General features: G+C 38.3%; 1 protein-coding gene across 1 annotated transcript in view; it reads right to left on the bottom strand.

Annotated features, from left to right (window-relative positions):
* The window catches only part of pknox2 (pbx/knotted 1 homeobox 2), a 196,963-nt gene that overhangs the window by 83,827 nt on the left and 98,673 nt on the right, over positions 1-14,463 (bottom strand). Inside the window, exon 3 of the mRNA XM_047378753.1 lies at positions 436-542. Within this exon, the coding sequence (XP_047234709.1) occupies positions 436-522 (87 nt within the window). The 5' untranslated portion in view covers positions 523-542. The remainder of the gene's footprint in view (positions 1-435; positions 543-14,463) is intronic.

The raw sequence follows: 14,463 nt of genomic DNA, 5'->3' as shown, positions 1-14,463 counted from the left end.
CATGTCAAAAACATAGTGTAGAATGTAACATGTTTTGTATACGGAAGTAAACGGCATGAACGGGAAAACCTTACACTGATTACAGATAATTTAATCAGTTTGTAATATATGAAGTCTAATTGTAAAAAGAAAAAATGGGAAATCTTAGTTTTCCCAAAGAAATTGCTAAAATCACATGGAATGGCTTTATGGGATGATGTTTTATTGTATTGTCTTTTGATCTGACCGTATTGTTAAATCCTTATTAACGTCTCTCCTCAAAGTCAAAACTATCTTTAATTTGAATGTTTCTTGATCTCAGAGTAGTTGAACCACCCTTTTTAATAAAATGTCAGACTTTTTTACATGCATTTAAAATTAAGTATAAAATGAACTATAATCCAACATTTCAATCTTTCTTTCTAGATAGGTTGCTGATAAAGATGCTACTCTCACCTGTTGACTTTCCTGGTATGTTGGAGGAGGAACACTCTGTGTGGCCATTATTGTCACTGCAGGTGCTGGGGAATCATGTTGCATCATGGGACAGCTTCACATCAAGACTACGAAATACACAGAAGGAGAAAAGGACATCAAACTTGGATCCAGTTTGAAAAGTGGTTCTAAATTCTATTGCACTATCAGCCACCAGATGCTGCTGTGACAAAATAATCAATAAAACACACAAGCAGACACACACAGCACACTCTCGGTCTTCTTCTCCAATTTCGACAGACCAATTCATTTCTTTTCCTATTCTCCTCTTGGTCTGCCTCTGCATGGTCTTACATATAGCTATCAGACAAGTCAGGATGTTGTATTAATACAGAGTGATCAAATCAAGCATAGAAAACAAAGTAGAACATCTTCAGTCACGAAGCCCTTTCCACAAACATTCAGCAGACGCTGAGCTGGAGCAGCAGGTTTCTAATGACACCACAAACAAAGCACTATTTGTTTCCCAATTATAGACAGCCAGGCCTGTTTACTAATTGGAGATTGCTTAAATGCTACACTCTATGATGGAGCCACAGTATATGATAGTGAGTATCTATCAATTGGTTGCTGGTGTTGTTGCACTTTAACCAAGTCAGTCATGAAGGCTAATTAGGGGCTTTTGGGGACCCCACAGGGTCGAGGACAGTACCCTGTGGAACTCTGCTGTAACTAGTGGCCCAACCCCCACTGATTGAGCTAATTGGTTTGGGGTAACATTACAAACACAGTCACACCAACAGACCCCCTACCCCACCCCTCCAACGGCAGGCGCAGCAGGTCATCCACCCTGAAGCTCCATATAGCCTTTGTGTTAACACTGCTTGAAAATGCACCTGAATATGTAACCATTTATAATGCCAAATTTTTCTCAATCAATATCAGGAATAATTTTAGGTCTAAATCTATACAGACTGATACAGACCACACAACAGATTGTTTTCTATCTACAGGAGCTGTTAAAATGATATATGTGTTTATTAAAGGCAGTCAGCAATTACAGTGCACTGGTACACTCAGGTTACCTGGAGGAAACGCTTCATTATATCTTAGTCAAATGGAGCCATAGCACATAAATAAAAGTGTATTGCAAAACTATTCCATCTTAGGATAAATATTTCCTCTATATGTAACGAAAAACATTTTTTTAAAGAGACCCTAAAACAGGAAACCTCTGTGACTTAATATTTTTTAACTAAATGTTAAAGGATTTAGTCGACTAAAACTAGACTAAGATTAAAATGTGTAATTATACATTATAATAAAATCACATTTTGTCAAGAGAATATAAATGAAATAAAATTCAAATGTGCTGACAAAATTAACTTTGCTCATAATAAATATATTTACCAAGAAAAACAGATTTTTTATCGATGTACTAAAGGATGAACACTGCAAAAATAAAGACCATGAGAAACAGAAAGATGCACTCAGCTGAAATCGTAAAAGACAGTGATTCCAGATGTGTTTAATCTCTGTGTTATGCCTAGAGGACATCAAGACATATATATGTTTTGAGCCCTTTTTGCATTTCTTCTATGCTAAAATCTCTTCTTTACCCTCTGAATCTGCACAATAACAGACAAAAGGTCAGCATGACTAAGAGAGTCAGATCCTGGCAATGTCTCTGCATGGAGAACAATAGAACTGAGTTGTTTCTTTGTTTAATTGGCATCCAAACCACGTGTTCCTGCCAACATCCTGATAATAAATGGTGGTTTGGTTTCTAATTTGAGGTTTTAGCTGAAAATCTGCATTTTTAACATGTCTTGCTGTTTTTGTGTATCATGTGTATGGATGTGTGTGGACTGAGCTCAGTATCTGATGAGGATCAATGTTTGCGTTGTGTGTCTTCACACTTGTTTGTGTGCCACGCGCATGCCTCTGCGAGTCATTTCGTGTACTGATTGCGTCTTCTGGTTTCTGTTCTCTTTCCAGCTGGTATCAGCTGAAAGACATCTTCTCTGTTATCAGCCCTCATTTTAATTGCAAATGCAGTGAGCGTGTTAGTGATTAAATGGAAAATTGCACATTAATTGATGAGACTGAAGATAAAGCTAGTACAATTACCACATGGTATTTTGGGCCTCTCAAGTTTTGCTGTTCCTCGAAGGAACAAGCCACCAAATGCCAAGTTTGAGCAGGCAATTGGGCATCCATAAATATGCACAAAGAGACACAAAATGTGTGCACAAACACATGCCATGCTGTGGCTGCCTAGGCGTGAAAGTACATACAAGAAGGACAAAAAGAAAAAAAAAAATGTATTTTAGCACACTGTCCTCTTCGGTGTGAAAGTACAAACCTCCCTTTGAACTCATCAAATGTGTACAGTTACACAATAGGTTGTCAAATTCATTTTGAGGACAAATGACATGTTTGTTCCTCAACAATGGCCTTGGAATTATGACACCGTTCATAATGCATATCAAGTGGAGAGCGCCCGTAGCCACAATCAAAATTCCAAAGCAAACATAAAGTGGAAAATGAGAGAGAAGTAGGCATAAAATTATTCCAGCCAACATCAAAGGGTTTTCTGAGTTTGGATTAAAGGCAATTTCTCTTTCAGTGGATTCTGTGCAGAATGAAACTTCTGTTCAGAATAAAATTTTCTAACAATCTCAGACATACAATGTGTATCAATACAAGGTTAGGTAACTTCCCTTTTATCCCCCATTACCAGGAGCATTTAAGTGAAAAATCATATCAGTTCATATGAAATCTGATTACTGACTGTTGCCACTAAAGCCTAAATACAGTATTTCAGAAAAGTGAGTACACACCTTACATTTTTGTAAACATTTTATCTTTTCATGGGACAACACTGACGGTATGACACTGTGATGAAATGTAAAGTAGTCAGTGTACAGTAGTCAACTTGTATAACCGTGTAAATTTGCTTTCCCTTCAAAATAACTCAACACACAGCCATTAATATCTGAACCGCTGGCAACAAAAGTGATTACACCCCTAAGTGAAAATGTCCAAATTGTTTCCAAAGCGTGAATAATTTGTGTGACTACCATTATTTCCCAGCACTGCCTTAACTCTCTTGGGCATGGAGTTCACTAGAGCTTCACAGGTTGCCACAAGAATCCTCTTTCTCTCCTCCTTGATGACATGATGAAGCTGGCGGATGTTAGAGACATTGCGATTCTCCACCTTCAGTTTGAGGATGCTCTACAGATTTTCAATAAAGTTTTTGGTCTGGAGACATGGTTGGCCAGTCTAGCACCTTAACTCGGTTCTTTTAGCAAGGCACTGGTCATCTTGGAGGTATGTTTGGGCTTTTTATCATGCTGGATATGATTCTGAGGACATGCACTCAGGTGGTTTTCTCGACCACGGCGAGGCCTGTCCGAACATGAACCTGCTGTATGGTACTGGACACTCAGTTTCAGGGTGTTGATGATCTTCTCACAGACTAGACCATCTTTATGTAGAGCCACAATTCTCTTTTTCAGATCCTCAGTTCTTTGCCATGAACTTCCAGTGACCAGTATGAGAGGGTGTGAGAACAATAACACCAAATTTAACACGCCTGCTCCTCTTTCATACCTGAGACCTTGTAACACTAATGGGTCACAAAATAGTTAATTGGGTACAATTTGGAGATTTACACTTAGGGGTGTACTGACTTTTGTTGCCAGCAGTTTAGACATTAAAGGCTGTGTATTTTGAAGGAAAAGCAATTTGCGCTGTTATACAAGCTGTACACTGACTACTTTATACTGTATCAAAGTGGTATATCTTCAGTCTTGTCCCATCAAAAAAATACAATAGTTACAAAAATGTGAGGGATGTACTCACCTTTGCAAGATACTGTATGTCTGAAGCTTTTGTCTTATCAGCTGGAAGGTAATTAGTCACACAAGGTTGAAAACCTAATAAATGTGGATTGGGAATATTTCCTGCTATAGACAAATGAACCAAACTCCAGTGGGTATTTTCTTTGCTGTAGATACAACAAAACAGTGTCTAAATGCTTTGTAGACATTACGCTAAATCTGGACATTAGGTTTAAAAATACGAGTTTTCCCAACACCCATGTATGGTTTTATGTGTTCATTAGAAGCGTCAGCGTAGACCTTTTTAGCTAAGATTGACTAGCACCAAAAACAGCAGTATTAACCAGTTTTGAACCTAAAACCTCAAGAATACTAACCGGTTGTCCAGGTTTCTAAATGCGAACAGTATATGCCATAGCATTCAGAAATGTATTATTTATGTTGTGAAAGCATTATTATTTTGAATACCAATTAAACTTCACATCTGCCTTCAGATCATTCTGCCAGGGCTGCTTACTCTTGAGTTCTGAACAACTCTGCTGGAGCAGTGCTCTGTAGTTCTGGTTGGAAATAACAATTATTGAGCACATTTTACATTTTTGCAACAAATTTGAAGTTGGTCTTTGATGATATGGAGGAAGCATATTGCTGCCTGTGCATATCCTGTGCAGCCGATTGTTTTAATGGCCTTAAAATGTATATTTCCATCAATCTGTACAGTGTAACTATGGCATTGTATGTGCCATTATTCTTTCAATTTTGTACCCAAAAATAAAATATATTTCCTGCACAATGATACTATTACAGTAATATCACAACTGAAAAATGGATGAAAGCAGTTTATGAAGCTGTCACTAGGTTGTGGTTTATGTTTTCTGGCATTGAAATGATGTCGCCAGTGTATATGGTGGGCAGCCTCTCTTAGTCTCTTCGCATTCTGCTTGTTGTTAGTTTTATTTTATTCATTTTTCATTGTTCTTATAGTCCTAGTCAGCATGTTTATGATAGCCCGATGCTGTTGTGTTTTCAGATTGTCAGATTTTTAATCCAAGCAAGCTAAATGGAACATTTCTTTGCTGCTTGCGGGTATACCTGGTTCGAGGCCACCGGTGCAATATCCACCTGTTTGGCACCTGCTGCGGTCTTCTGGAGGAGGTGTGAATCCAGGAAACCTTCGCCTTCTGAAGCTCCTGCTTCTCCTGTGATGACCACCCTCCAGATGGCTCTACTAAATACCAGATCACTGGCCAATAAGACATTCTTTTAAACACCCACACAGTGCAAGCTCCATACACAGCCCTGCTCCAAGAACCCCTGCCAAATCCTGTCCCCCACCACAAAGCGCGCCGTGGCAAGGGCCCCACGCAATGCCACCCCAGCCTCTGCCCACAGGCGCGACAGAACAGACACCACCAAGCACCGTGCTCAAAACGGAACCCCCGACCCCACACCAAGACGGGACAAACTCACCCGGCAAGAGGTCCCTGGCCACCGGCACAAAACCGGGGCCAGCGGCACCCCCATGCAACCCCCCCACCATGCAACAACAAAAACACCACATCACCACTGCAACGACAGCCCAGGGAGAAACATTAACCAGCTCAGCTCAGTTCCACCATCATTGGAAATCCTTATCTTTCCTATTTTTATTACTTTTATATTATTCTTGATTTCATGGTACTTTGCTGTTTTTAATTTTTTAATTTTTCATTGTCTTATCATTGTTGTATTATGTGTATTTGTCTGTCTTTAGCCCATTGAGTCTGAGTGTCATATGAAATGGGCTTTATAAATAAATTTGACTTGACTTGACGTCTTGGAATGTTGATGTTTTGGCAATAAACCATAGCTTGTACATTTGTTAACCTCCAGCTCTACAACTGGAACAGTTCCCTTTGTTTGCAAACATTCAAAAACCTTAGTTTCAACTTGCATTTGTCACAGAGGGGACCGGATCCAACTATAGTTTGAATTATAAAGTGACATTTTACAGCAATGAAATGCTACCCTTTTATTCTTTCACCGCCGTTTCTCTTAAGTACATCAATACAATTTTTATTTTGAAGATAAATTGGATATGACCAGATCCCATTTGGTATGATCGGCCAATACACATACACAGATCAGTGATTATAATCAAAGGAGAAAATAACATGAAATAAGAACAACAAACTTAACTTGTACTTGCACTTTGTCACCCTTGATGAAATCGGCCCCATAATGTTGTCAGGACAAACCTGCAACTGTATTAAGTTGATTTGGTGTTTTAGCTTGTTTTATTACAGTCTCAAATAAGAATACATAAACATACCACAATGGGTACAAGTTCAGAGCCCTGAGAAACACCTTAATATTTTCTAGTAAAAAATGGGGAATTATTAGTGACATTAATGTTTGAATCCATCAGAAACAAAATCAAAATGTATCTAAAGGTGCACCCTTCATCCAGATTTTTTTGGCAGCACTGAGATCAAACGGGACCAACACAACACTGCTGTCCCAGACTGTCAAGTAGTGGTAGACTACTTTGTGGTACAAGGAAATCTAAGGAATGACTATAGATCAAATGAGATAAGGGCTGTCTAAAAAAAACAAACCAAAAAAAAAAAACATTTCTGAGAACTGCAAACAAAAAATGAAAATATTTTGATTGTCAGTCAGTCAGTCATTTTCTACCGCTTATTCCATAGTGGGTCACGGGGGAGCTGGTGCCTATCTCCAGCAGTCTATGGGCGAAAGGCAGAGTACACCCTGGACAGGTCGCCAGTCCATCACAGGGCAACAATATATATTATGTATATTAACAATATTTTGATTGTAACTGTTGAAAATATTATGATCAACAGTGGATTTTTAAGCAGTAGATTATTCACTGTAAGCTTTAATGCCTGGAAATGGTTAAATGGTTAAAGGGCAAATTAGTGTCGTTCAGAAAAAAAGTGCTAATAAACGTTCAGTTTGTATGGGATCCAGCAGACATGCTCATGGATTGCGGGCCAGGACTGTTGACATTCACTCACATTTTCATTTGAGGGAAGTTAAAGAACATAACAAGTAACATATTTGGTTCAAAGACACAAGAGAAAATGAGTTTTGACTTGGTTTGACAAATGATCAATGAGTCAAGAATATTTTAATGATCTAGTCTTTATGTATGGATGCAGTGTATCAAGTTTAATTTGATTTGATTTAAGTATACTCTGCAAATATTCCACTTGGTGACTTTTCTGATAGCCCATCTAAACTCACGCCTATACATGTGAGAACAGTCTCCAATCAAAATCTCATTTTATCTATTACAATTGAATTTCTTTGTTAGGGGGATGACTTCCAAATGCAATGAATACATTTGGAAGCAGGTATGTCACCTTGGCCAGACATTATGCATCTTGAGGGCCTGCAAAAGAGACTGGTGAATAAAAACAACTGGTGTTTTTGAATTTGAGTAGGATTTAATCATGGCCTTATTGTAAGGCCTGATGTCGAATGCAAACACCAAGAGGCAAAGCCTTGATGGTGGTGAGTAAAGCCATGGAGGGAAGGAAAAAATGGTAATGGGATTTAGACCTGTGAAGGTGGAGACTCGATACATAATTGTGCCTGGATTCAACAGAACAAGGCAGGCAGCCTCCACATGCAAGAATGATCATACATGCAAACACAGACATATATAATGATGCACACATTGCATAAGGAGATCTTATAGCTTCAAAAAGTGTCATCCTTGGGGCAACCTCACGGCCTTAAGTACAAGAACAGATGTCCACACACATTAAAGTGGAAGCACACACATAGCCAGAGGCAAGGAGAGTCTAACTTGTGGTTTTAGGGCTACAAATATCCCCCCGGCAAAAGTAAGCTGCATGTATGCTGCAGTCAGAAACCAGTCCACACTCCCAGGCCACCTCATTAACCTCATCCACCCGTCCTCCGTCCATCCATTCAATCTTGGAACAGTTTGCTCCATGTCGGCCAATACTTCCAATTCACACAAATATAATTTATTCATCATCCACTCATTAGTTGGTCTCAGTCTTGTCCACATTATAGATAAGGTATGAAACTGAAGCGGAGTATCAGCATTGTTGCAGACAACGTTAGTTCTGATCAAAATGAGTGTGGTCAGGCACGGTGGGCTGGTCTGGACCACAGTTTGAAAGCTTCGGTCTCATGGGTCAAAAAAATATACACTTGACTTTACCTTTGCATACTGTATATTACTTAGTCTTGCCTCACCCCAAACATACTGGTGAAGGATACAGTTGAGAAGCTCTGTTGTAAATGAAATGTTCAAAGGAGACATTTCTACGCCCCGTTTTCAGTCATAAACAGGAAAAGCTCACATATAGGCAGCCATTACTGATGTTTACCATGGACAATGAAACTACAACTATAAATTTGTTACAGTTTGATGAGATTACATCCCCAGATAGCTGTTTCAGTTTAGAAAATGATAGTGTATATATATAACAAAACCTTAAAGTTTAATTTCACAGAAACTTTCAACACTTTCTTCAAGGATAACGCTGAGCTTTCAGACGTTCTTCTCATTTACTCCCCTTCAAGGAATCCTTTTACTCGTCCTTATGAATTCAGAATGAATTTTATCCTTGAATATCTATAATATTTCAAGTTTATTGTTCCATCTTGAACTTCTTAATGAGCACCCTTCAAGTATTCAAATAGGCCCCACTGCCTTAATGAAGACACAAGGATTTCCCTCGGGTGCGACAGTTTGAGGCTCGCCTCCCGACTGCTGACAAAGGCAGCAGCATTCCAATCTGACTGCAATTCTTGTTTTCTTTGTATTTATGCAAATGAATGTTTGGATGTTACACATTCCAAGTTTGATTGTGTTGCCTATGCTTTTTAAAAGAGAACATTAAACAATATGGATAGTGAAAAAACAACTCTACAGTGAAAACGATTTGGATATACCTGCGGGAGAAGTGGTTTGTCCGCAAACAACACAGCTGAAATTACTTATAATCTCAAGCAGTTTTCTGAAAAGTTAAATTTTAAAGGAATTTCAGCCTACAGGTCATTTTTAATCAATCACCTATTTTAGGAGTTACTTACATTCCCACCCTTTTTTGATGTTTAAAATAATCACATAAGAAGCAAACATATATTTTAATAATTGTATATCTTTTCTTGACTATTCGGCACAAAATGTTTAATTTCTATGTTTTCATGTCTATACAGTGAACTTTCCAGAACATGTCATATACAGTAGACCTCAGTGAAAGCTTACACACCCTTAGTAAAATGTATTTTGTGAAGCAAAAAATGAGACCTTCACTTTTTACACTTTTAATGTGACATAAATTTAAGTGATAAACAAACAAATCTATCTGTCCAAATATAACAATATAAAAGGTGCAATAATCTGGTTGTATAGGTGTGCACAACCTTAAACTAATACTTTTTTTGAATTACCTTTTGACATGGTTTTAGCATTCAGTCTTCTTTGAAAAAGGTTTATCACCACCCCACATCTTGGCTCAGTAATCTTTGATCAGACTGTGAGGACAGCTCTTGTCCACAGCCCTGTTCAGGTGAGCTCACACATTTTCTGTCAGATTTAGTTCTGGACCCTGTCTTGGCCATTTCAAGATGTTACCTTAGTTATTTTGTCCATTTTCATTTTTACAAGAAAATCACCAGTATGACTTCAGCTGATCCCCTTTTGCAACAGCACAAGTTCCTCTTGGGACAACCTCTGCAGATGGTCCAGGATCCTCCCTGATGTTAATTTTGCTTGAGCCCGACCCACAGGTTTTGTATTGGATTTCTGTGTAATGTTTTGGGTCACCATGCTACAGAATAACATAATGATAACTCATTTTCAGGCCAGCATATTTTTATTTCAATTCCCCTGGTATTTAAGAGTTCATGATGCCATCAAGTTCAGCAAGGTTTCAAGCATCTTTGGAAGAGGAACACACTAACAGCAAATATTTATGATTCAGTTACTCGCTTACACTTGAGATATTTTTTGGTTGTAAACATATAAACACCAATATAGGAAAAACAGAAAATGATGGGTGACAATAGAATAGCACCATAAATTGAACTGCAATCGTCAATGCAATATCAATTTATAGATTATTGAAAATGTAAGGGACTGTTTGGATACAATATCTTGTGGGCTATTCTACTTGAAGTGCCATGCGTTCGAACTTTGCACACATAATATTTTTGGCCAGTTTGATGAACCCTGACAGCGCTTGATGCTAACACCTAATACAAATTATAGTGATCAAGATTGTAAAGCTCATGGACAGTGTGGGAACATCATAATAATTGAAACAAAAAAACAAGAAGGAGGAAAATATGGATTATGCAGAACAAGTATCATCATCTCAGTCTTCAAACATATCAAGTTAAATTCTTTCCTATCATTGTGCAGCCCTGAAAGAAAATAATCAAATGTGTTCATCCCAAATTCAGTAATGAATTTGAAGGCGTCTTTATGCGTTCTCTGCTGCTTGTGATCCTTACTGTGAAATCCAGGAATAGCAACTTAAGCATTTTGATGCTAAAATGTGGCATGGGGGCATGAATTCTGTGGTTGACATGCAAACACAGGCGGGAGAAGCATTTCTCCTTCTAAGCAGATATCCATCAGAACATCTAAGGCAGAAAAAAAATCCCATCCAAATGGGAATGAAATGAGAAGCTTCAGGAGGGAAATATAATTCACACGAGTACCCCTGCTGAATCCTTTCCAGTACCTCTGCTCTGCTTCCCTTTCGATCTCTGCTCCCACCACCACTGCCTCTTCACTCCACGCATTCTCTGCTGCAGTGTCTGCTGGCACACACGTTGTGCCACTTATCTGGAGCTTCATCAGCAAAGTTCCTCGTTTTTTGTAAATAAACACCTTCTTATCACAAAAAGAGAGTGTCAACCATGTCACTCTGCAACCACTTTAGCTATTGCTGGGATGACGTGACGTGATGAAGTAAATGAAACTGAATTTTTTGCAGAATAATTTGCAGAAAGGCTTGCTAGCTTCATTCTTCAAGTATTAAATAACAGAGACTATTGGTAACCCTTGATATGAGCTCATATTAAAAGCTGACAACTGATAGTGGAAAACATTTATTGTAGCAATAAGATGTGATGGGTTTCCATTTTTTCCTTTTGACATGTTCAAAGGCCAGTGTGAGTAAGCTTACTGAACGGATGTGGGTGGTTTGGCCATGAGTTGAACAACAGGAATGGAAGATTTAGTGCATTATAGTTCTGCTCTTGCATGTTCTTCTAATGCCAATTTGTATACCATTTTATGTATCCTACAAAGAAAGTCTACGTCACAAAAGTGTGAGTAATAGCTTTGATGAATATTGAAATTCCCATTATGTCTCGTTATATGATAACAATGATGCTCAATAAAATCTCAATAAACAACATCTTACTTAAGTTTCGGTATACTTAATATATTAATTAGTGCAAGAGATAAACAGTAGGACACAGTCTACAAAGTTGTCCTACTATCCTAGTGACTATAAGACAAATCTTAGATGTGGAGTTATCACTTGGATTCTTATACATTATACAGTCATATTCAATAAATTAGAATATGCATTCCAATGTGACTCATTTGTCACATTTAAAGTACCTTTTCAAAATAATAACCTTTAAGCATGTACTAAACATACTTTTCAATAAACCCACATTTCTTTATTAAAATGTGTTTTCTTTCTGATCTAATATTTTAAGTGTTGTATTTCAATTAGCTGTAAGTGAAAAATCATCATAATCAACAAAAAGAAAGGCTTATTTATCTGTTAATAAACAATTCTGTGTGTAATAAATTTAGATAATGTGTTTCACTAAGTGATTTGTGTTACAGAAATAAATGAACTTTTTAATAATATTCTAATTTATTGAATATGATTGTACCTGTCATGAACTCGACCCATCCATGTGTCATGATCATGGATGATCAATACAAATGCACAGGGACAGAAATACAGTCCCTTGCGAAAATATTCGGCCCCCTTGAACTTTTCAACCTCTTGCCACATTTCAGGCTTCAAACATAAAGATATAAAATTCAAATTTTTTGTGAAGAATCAACAAGTGGGACACAATCGTGAAGTGGAATGAAATTCATTGGATGTGTCAAAAAAACTGAAAAGTGGGGCGTGCAATATTATTCGGCCCCCTTGCGTTAATACATTGTAGCGCCACCCTTTGCTGCAATTAAAGCTGCAAGTCACTTGGGGTATGTCTCTGTCAGTTTTGCATATTGAGAGACTGAAATTCTTGCCCATTCTTCCTTGCAAACAGCTGGAGCTCAGTGAGGTTGGATGGAGAGCGTTCGTGAACAGCAGTCTTCAGCTCTTTCCACAGATTCTCGATTGGATTCAGGTCTGGACTTTGACTTGGCCATTCCAACACCTGGATATGTTTATTTGTGAACCATTCCATTGTAGATTTGGCTTTATGTTTTGGATCATTGTCTTGTTGGAAGATAAATCTCCGTCCCAGTCTCAGGTCTCTTGCAGACTCCAACAGGTTTTCTTCCAGAATGGTCCTGTATTTGGCCCCATCCATCTTTCCATCAATTTTGACCATCTTCCCTGTCCCTGCTGACAAAAAGCAGGCCCAAACCATGATGCGGCCACCACCATGTTTGACAGTGGGGATGGTGTATTCAGGGTGATGAGCTGTGTTGCGTTTACGCCAAACATATCGTTTTGCATTGTGGCCAAACAGTTTGATTTTGGTTTCATCTGACCAGAGCACCTTCTTCCACGTGTTTGGTGTGTCTCCCAGGTGGCTTGTGGCAAACTTTAAACGAGACTTTTTATAGATATCTTTGAGAAATGGCTTTCTTCTTGCCACTCTTCCATAAAGGCCAGATTTGTGCAGTGTACGACTGATTGTTGTCCTATGGACAGACTCTCCCACCTCAGCTGTAGATCTCTGCAGTTCATCCAGAGTGATCATGGGCCTCTTGGCTGCATCTCTGATCAGTCTTCTCCTTGTTCGAGATGAGAGTTTAGAGGGACGGCCGGGTCTTGGTAGATTTGCAGTGGTCTGATACTCCTTCCATTTCAATATGATTGCTTGCACAGTGCTCCTTGGGATGTTTAAAGCTTGGGAAATCTTTTTGTATCCAAATCCGGCTTTAAACATCTCCACAACAGTATCTCGGACCTGGCTGGTGTGTGCCTTGGTCTTCATGATGCTCTCTGCGCTTTGAACAGAACCCTGAGACTATCACAGAGCAGGTGCATTTATACGGAGACTTGATTACACACAGGTGGATTCTATTTATCATCATCGGTCATTTGGGACAACATTGGATCATTCAGAGATCCTCACTGAACCTCTGGAGTGAGTTTGCTGCACTGAAAGTAAAGGGGCCGAATAATATTGCACGCCCCACTTTTCAGTTTTTTATTTGTTAAAAAAGTTTCACACATCCAATAAATTTCATTCCACTTCACGATTGTGTCCCACTTGTTGTTGATTCTTCAGAAAACATTTTTATTTTATATCTTTATGTTTGAAGCCTGAAATGTGGCAAGAGGTTGAAAAGTTCAAGGGGGCCGAGTACTTTCGCAAGGCACTGTACCTGTTTCTGATTTTCAACAGTTCAGCTGTATGGATATGTTAGTTCATGTGTGATGGTTGGACATTTTATGGCTATTCCAAAGTTCCCAAAAAAAAAGCAAAGTGACCATTGCAGATGTTAAACTACAATTCTTATACTATTTACTATATATATTAGTGAATTTCCTGAAGTTTGTCCATCTCATGTTAACGGTCAAATGCATGCAGATTACACAGCCAAAGCAAGCAGCAGGCAGTAGACAAGGTTTCAGCAGTAATACCTAAGTTCTCTAACTTATGTAACTCATGCTTGTACCTTAGTCTTGGTAAAACTGTGTGTAAGTTTTTTTAAGGTCCATACATACAGATCCAGATCCTGATGTTTCAAGGAAAAATAAATATATGTCGTTAGGTGTGGTTATGGATTCCTAACCTATTTTAGTAACATGTTGTTAAAAAGTTACAAAGATTATTAAATATAATTTGCAAAATTTTATATATATATAAGGAACAATTTAACCACTCAGTGTTTGCAAATGTACAACAACTCTATGATATTTTCACATAAGATTTAGGGGCTCATCTTCAAAGATTTCAAATAAGGAGCACTAAATTGCTTATGCAAAAA

Source organism: Girardinichthys multiradiatus, chromosome 11 (genome assembly GCF_021462225.1).
Source record: "Girardinichthys multiradiatus isolate DD_20200921_A chromosome 11, DD_fGirMul_XY1, whole genome shotgun sequence".
Classification (NCBI taxonomy): Eukaryota; Metazoa; Chordata; class Actinopteri; order Cyprinodontiformes; family Goodeidae; genus Girardinichthys; species Girardinichthys multiradiatus.
The sequence above is the reverse complement of the archived record's forward strand: the minus strand, read 5'-3'. Positions and strand labels throughout refer to the sequence as shown.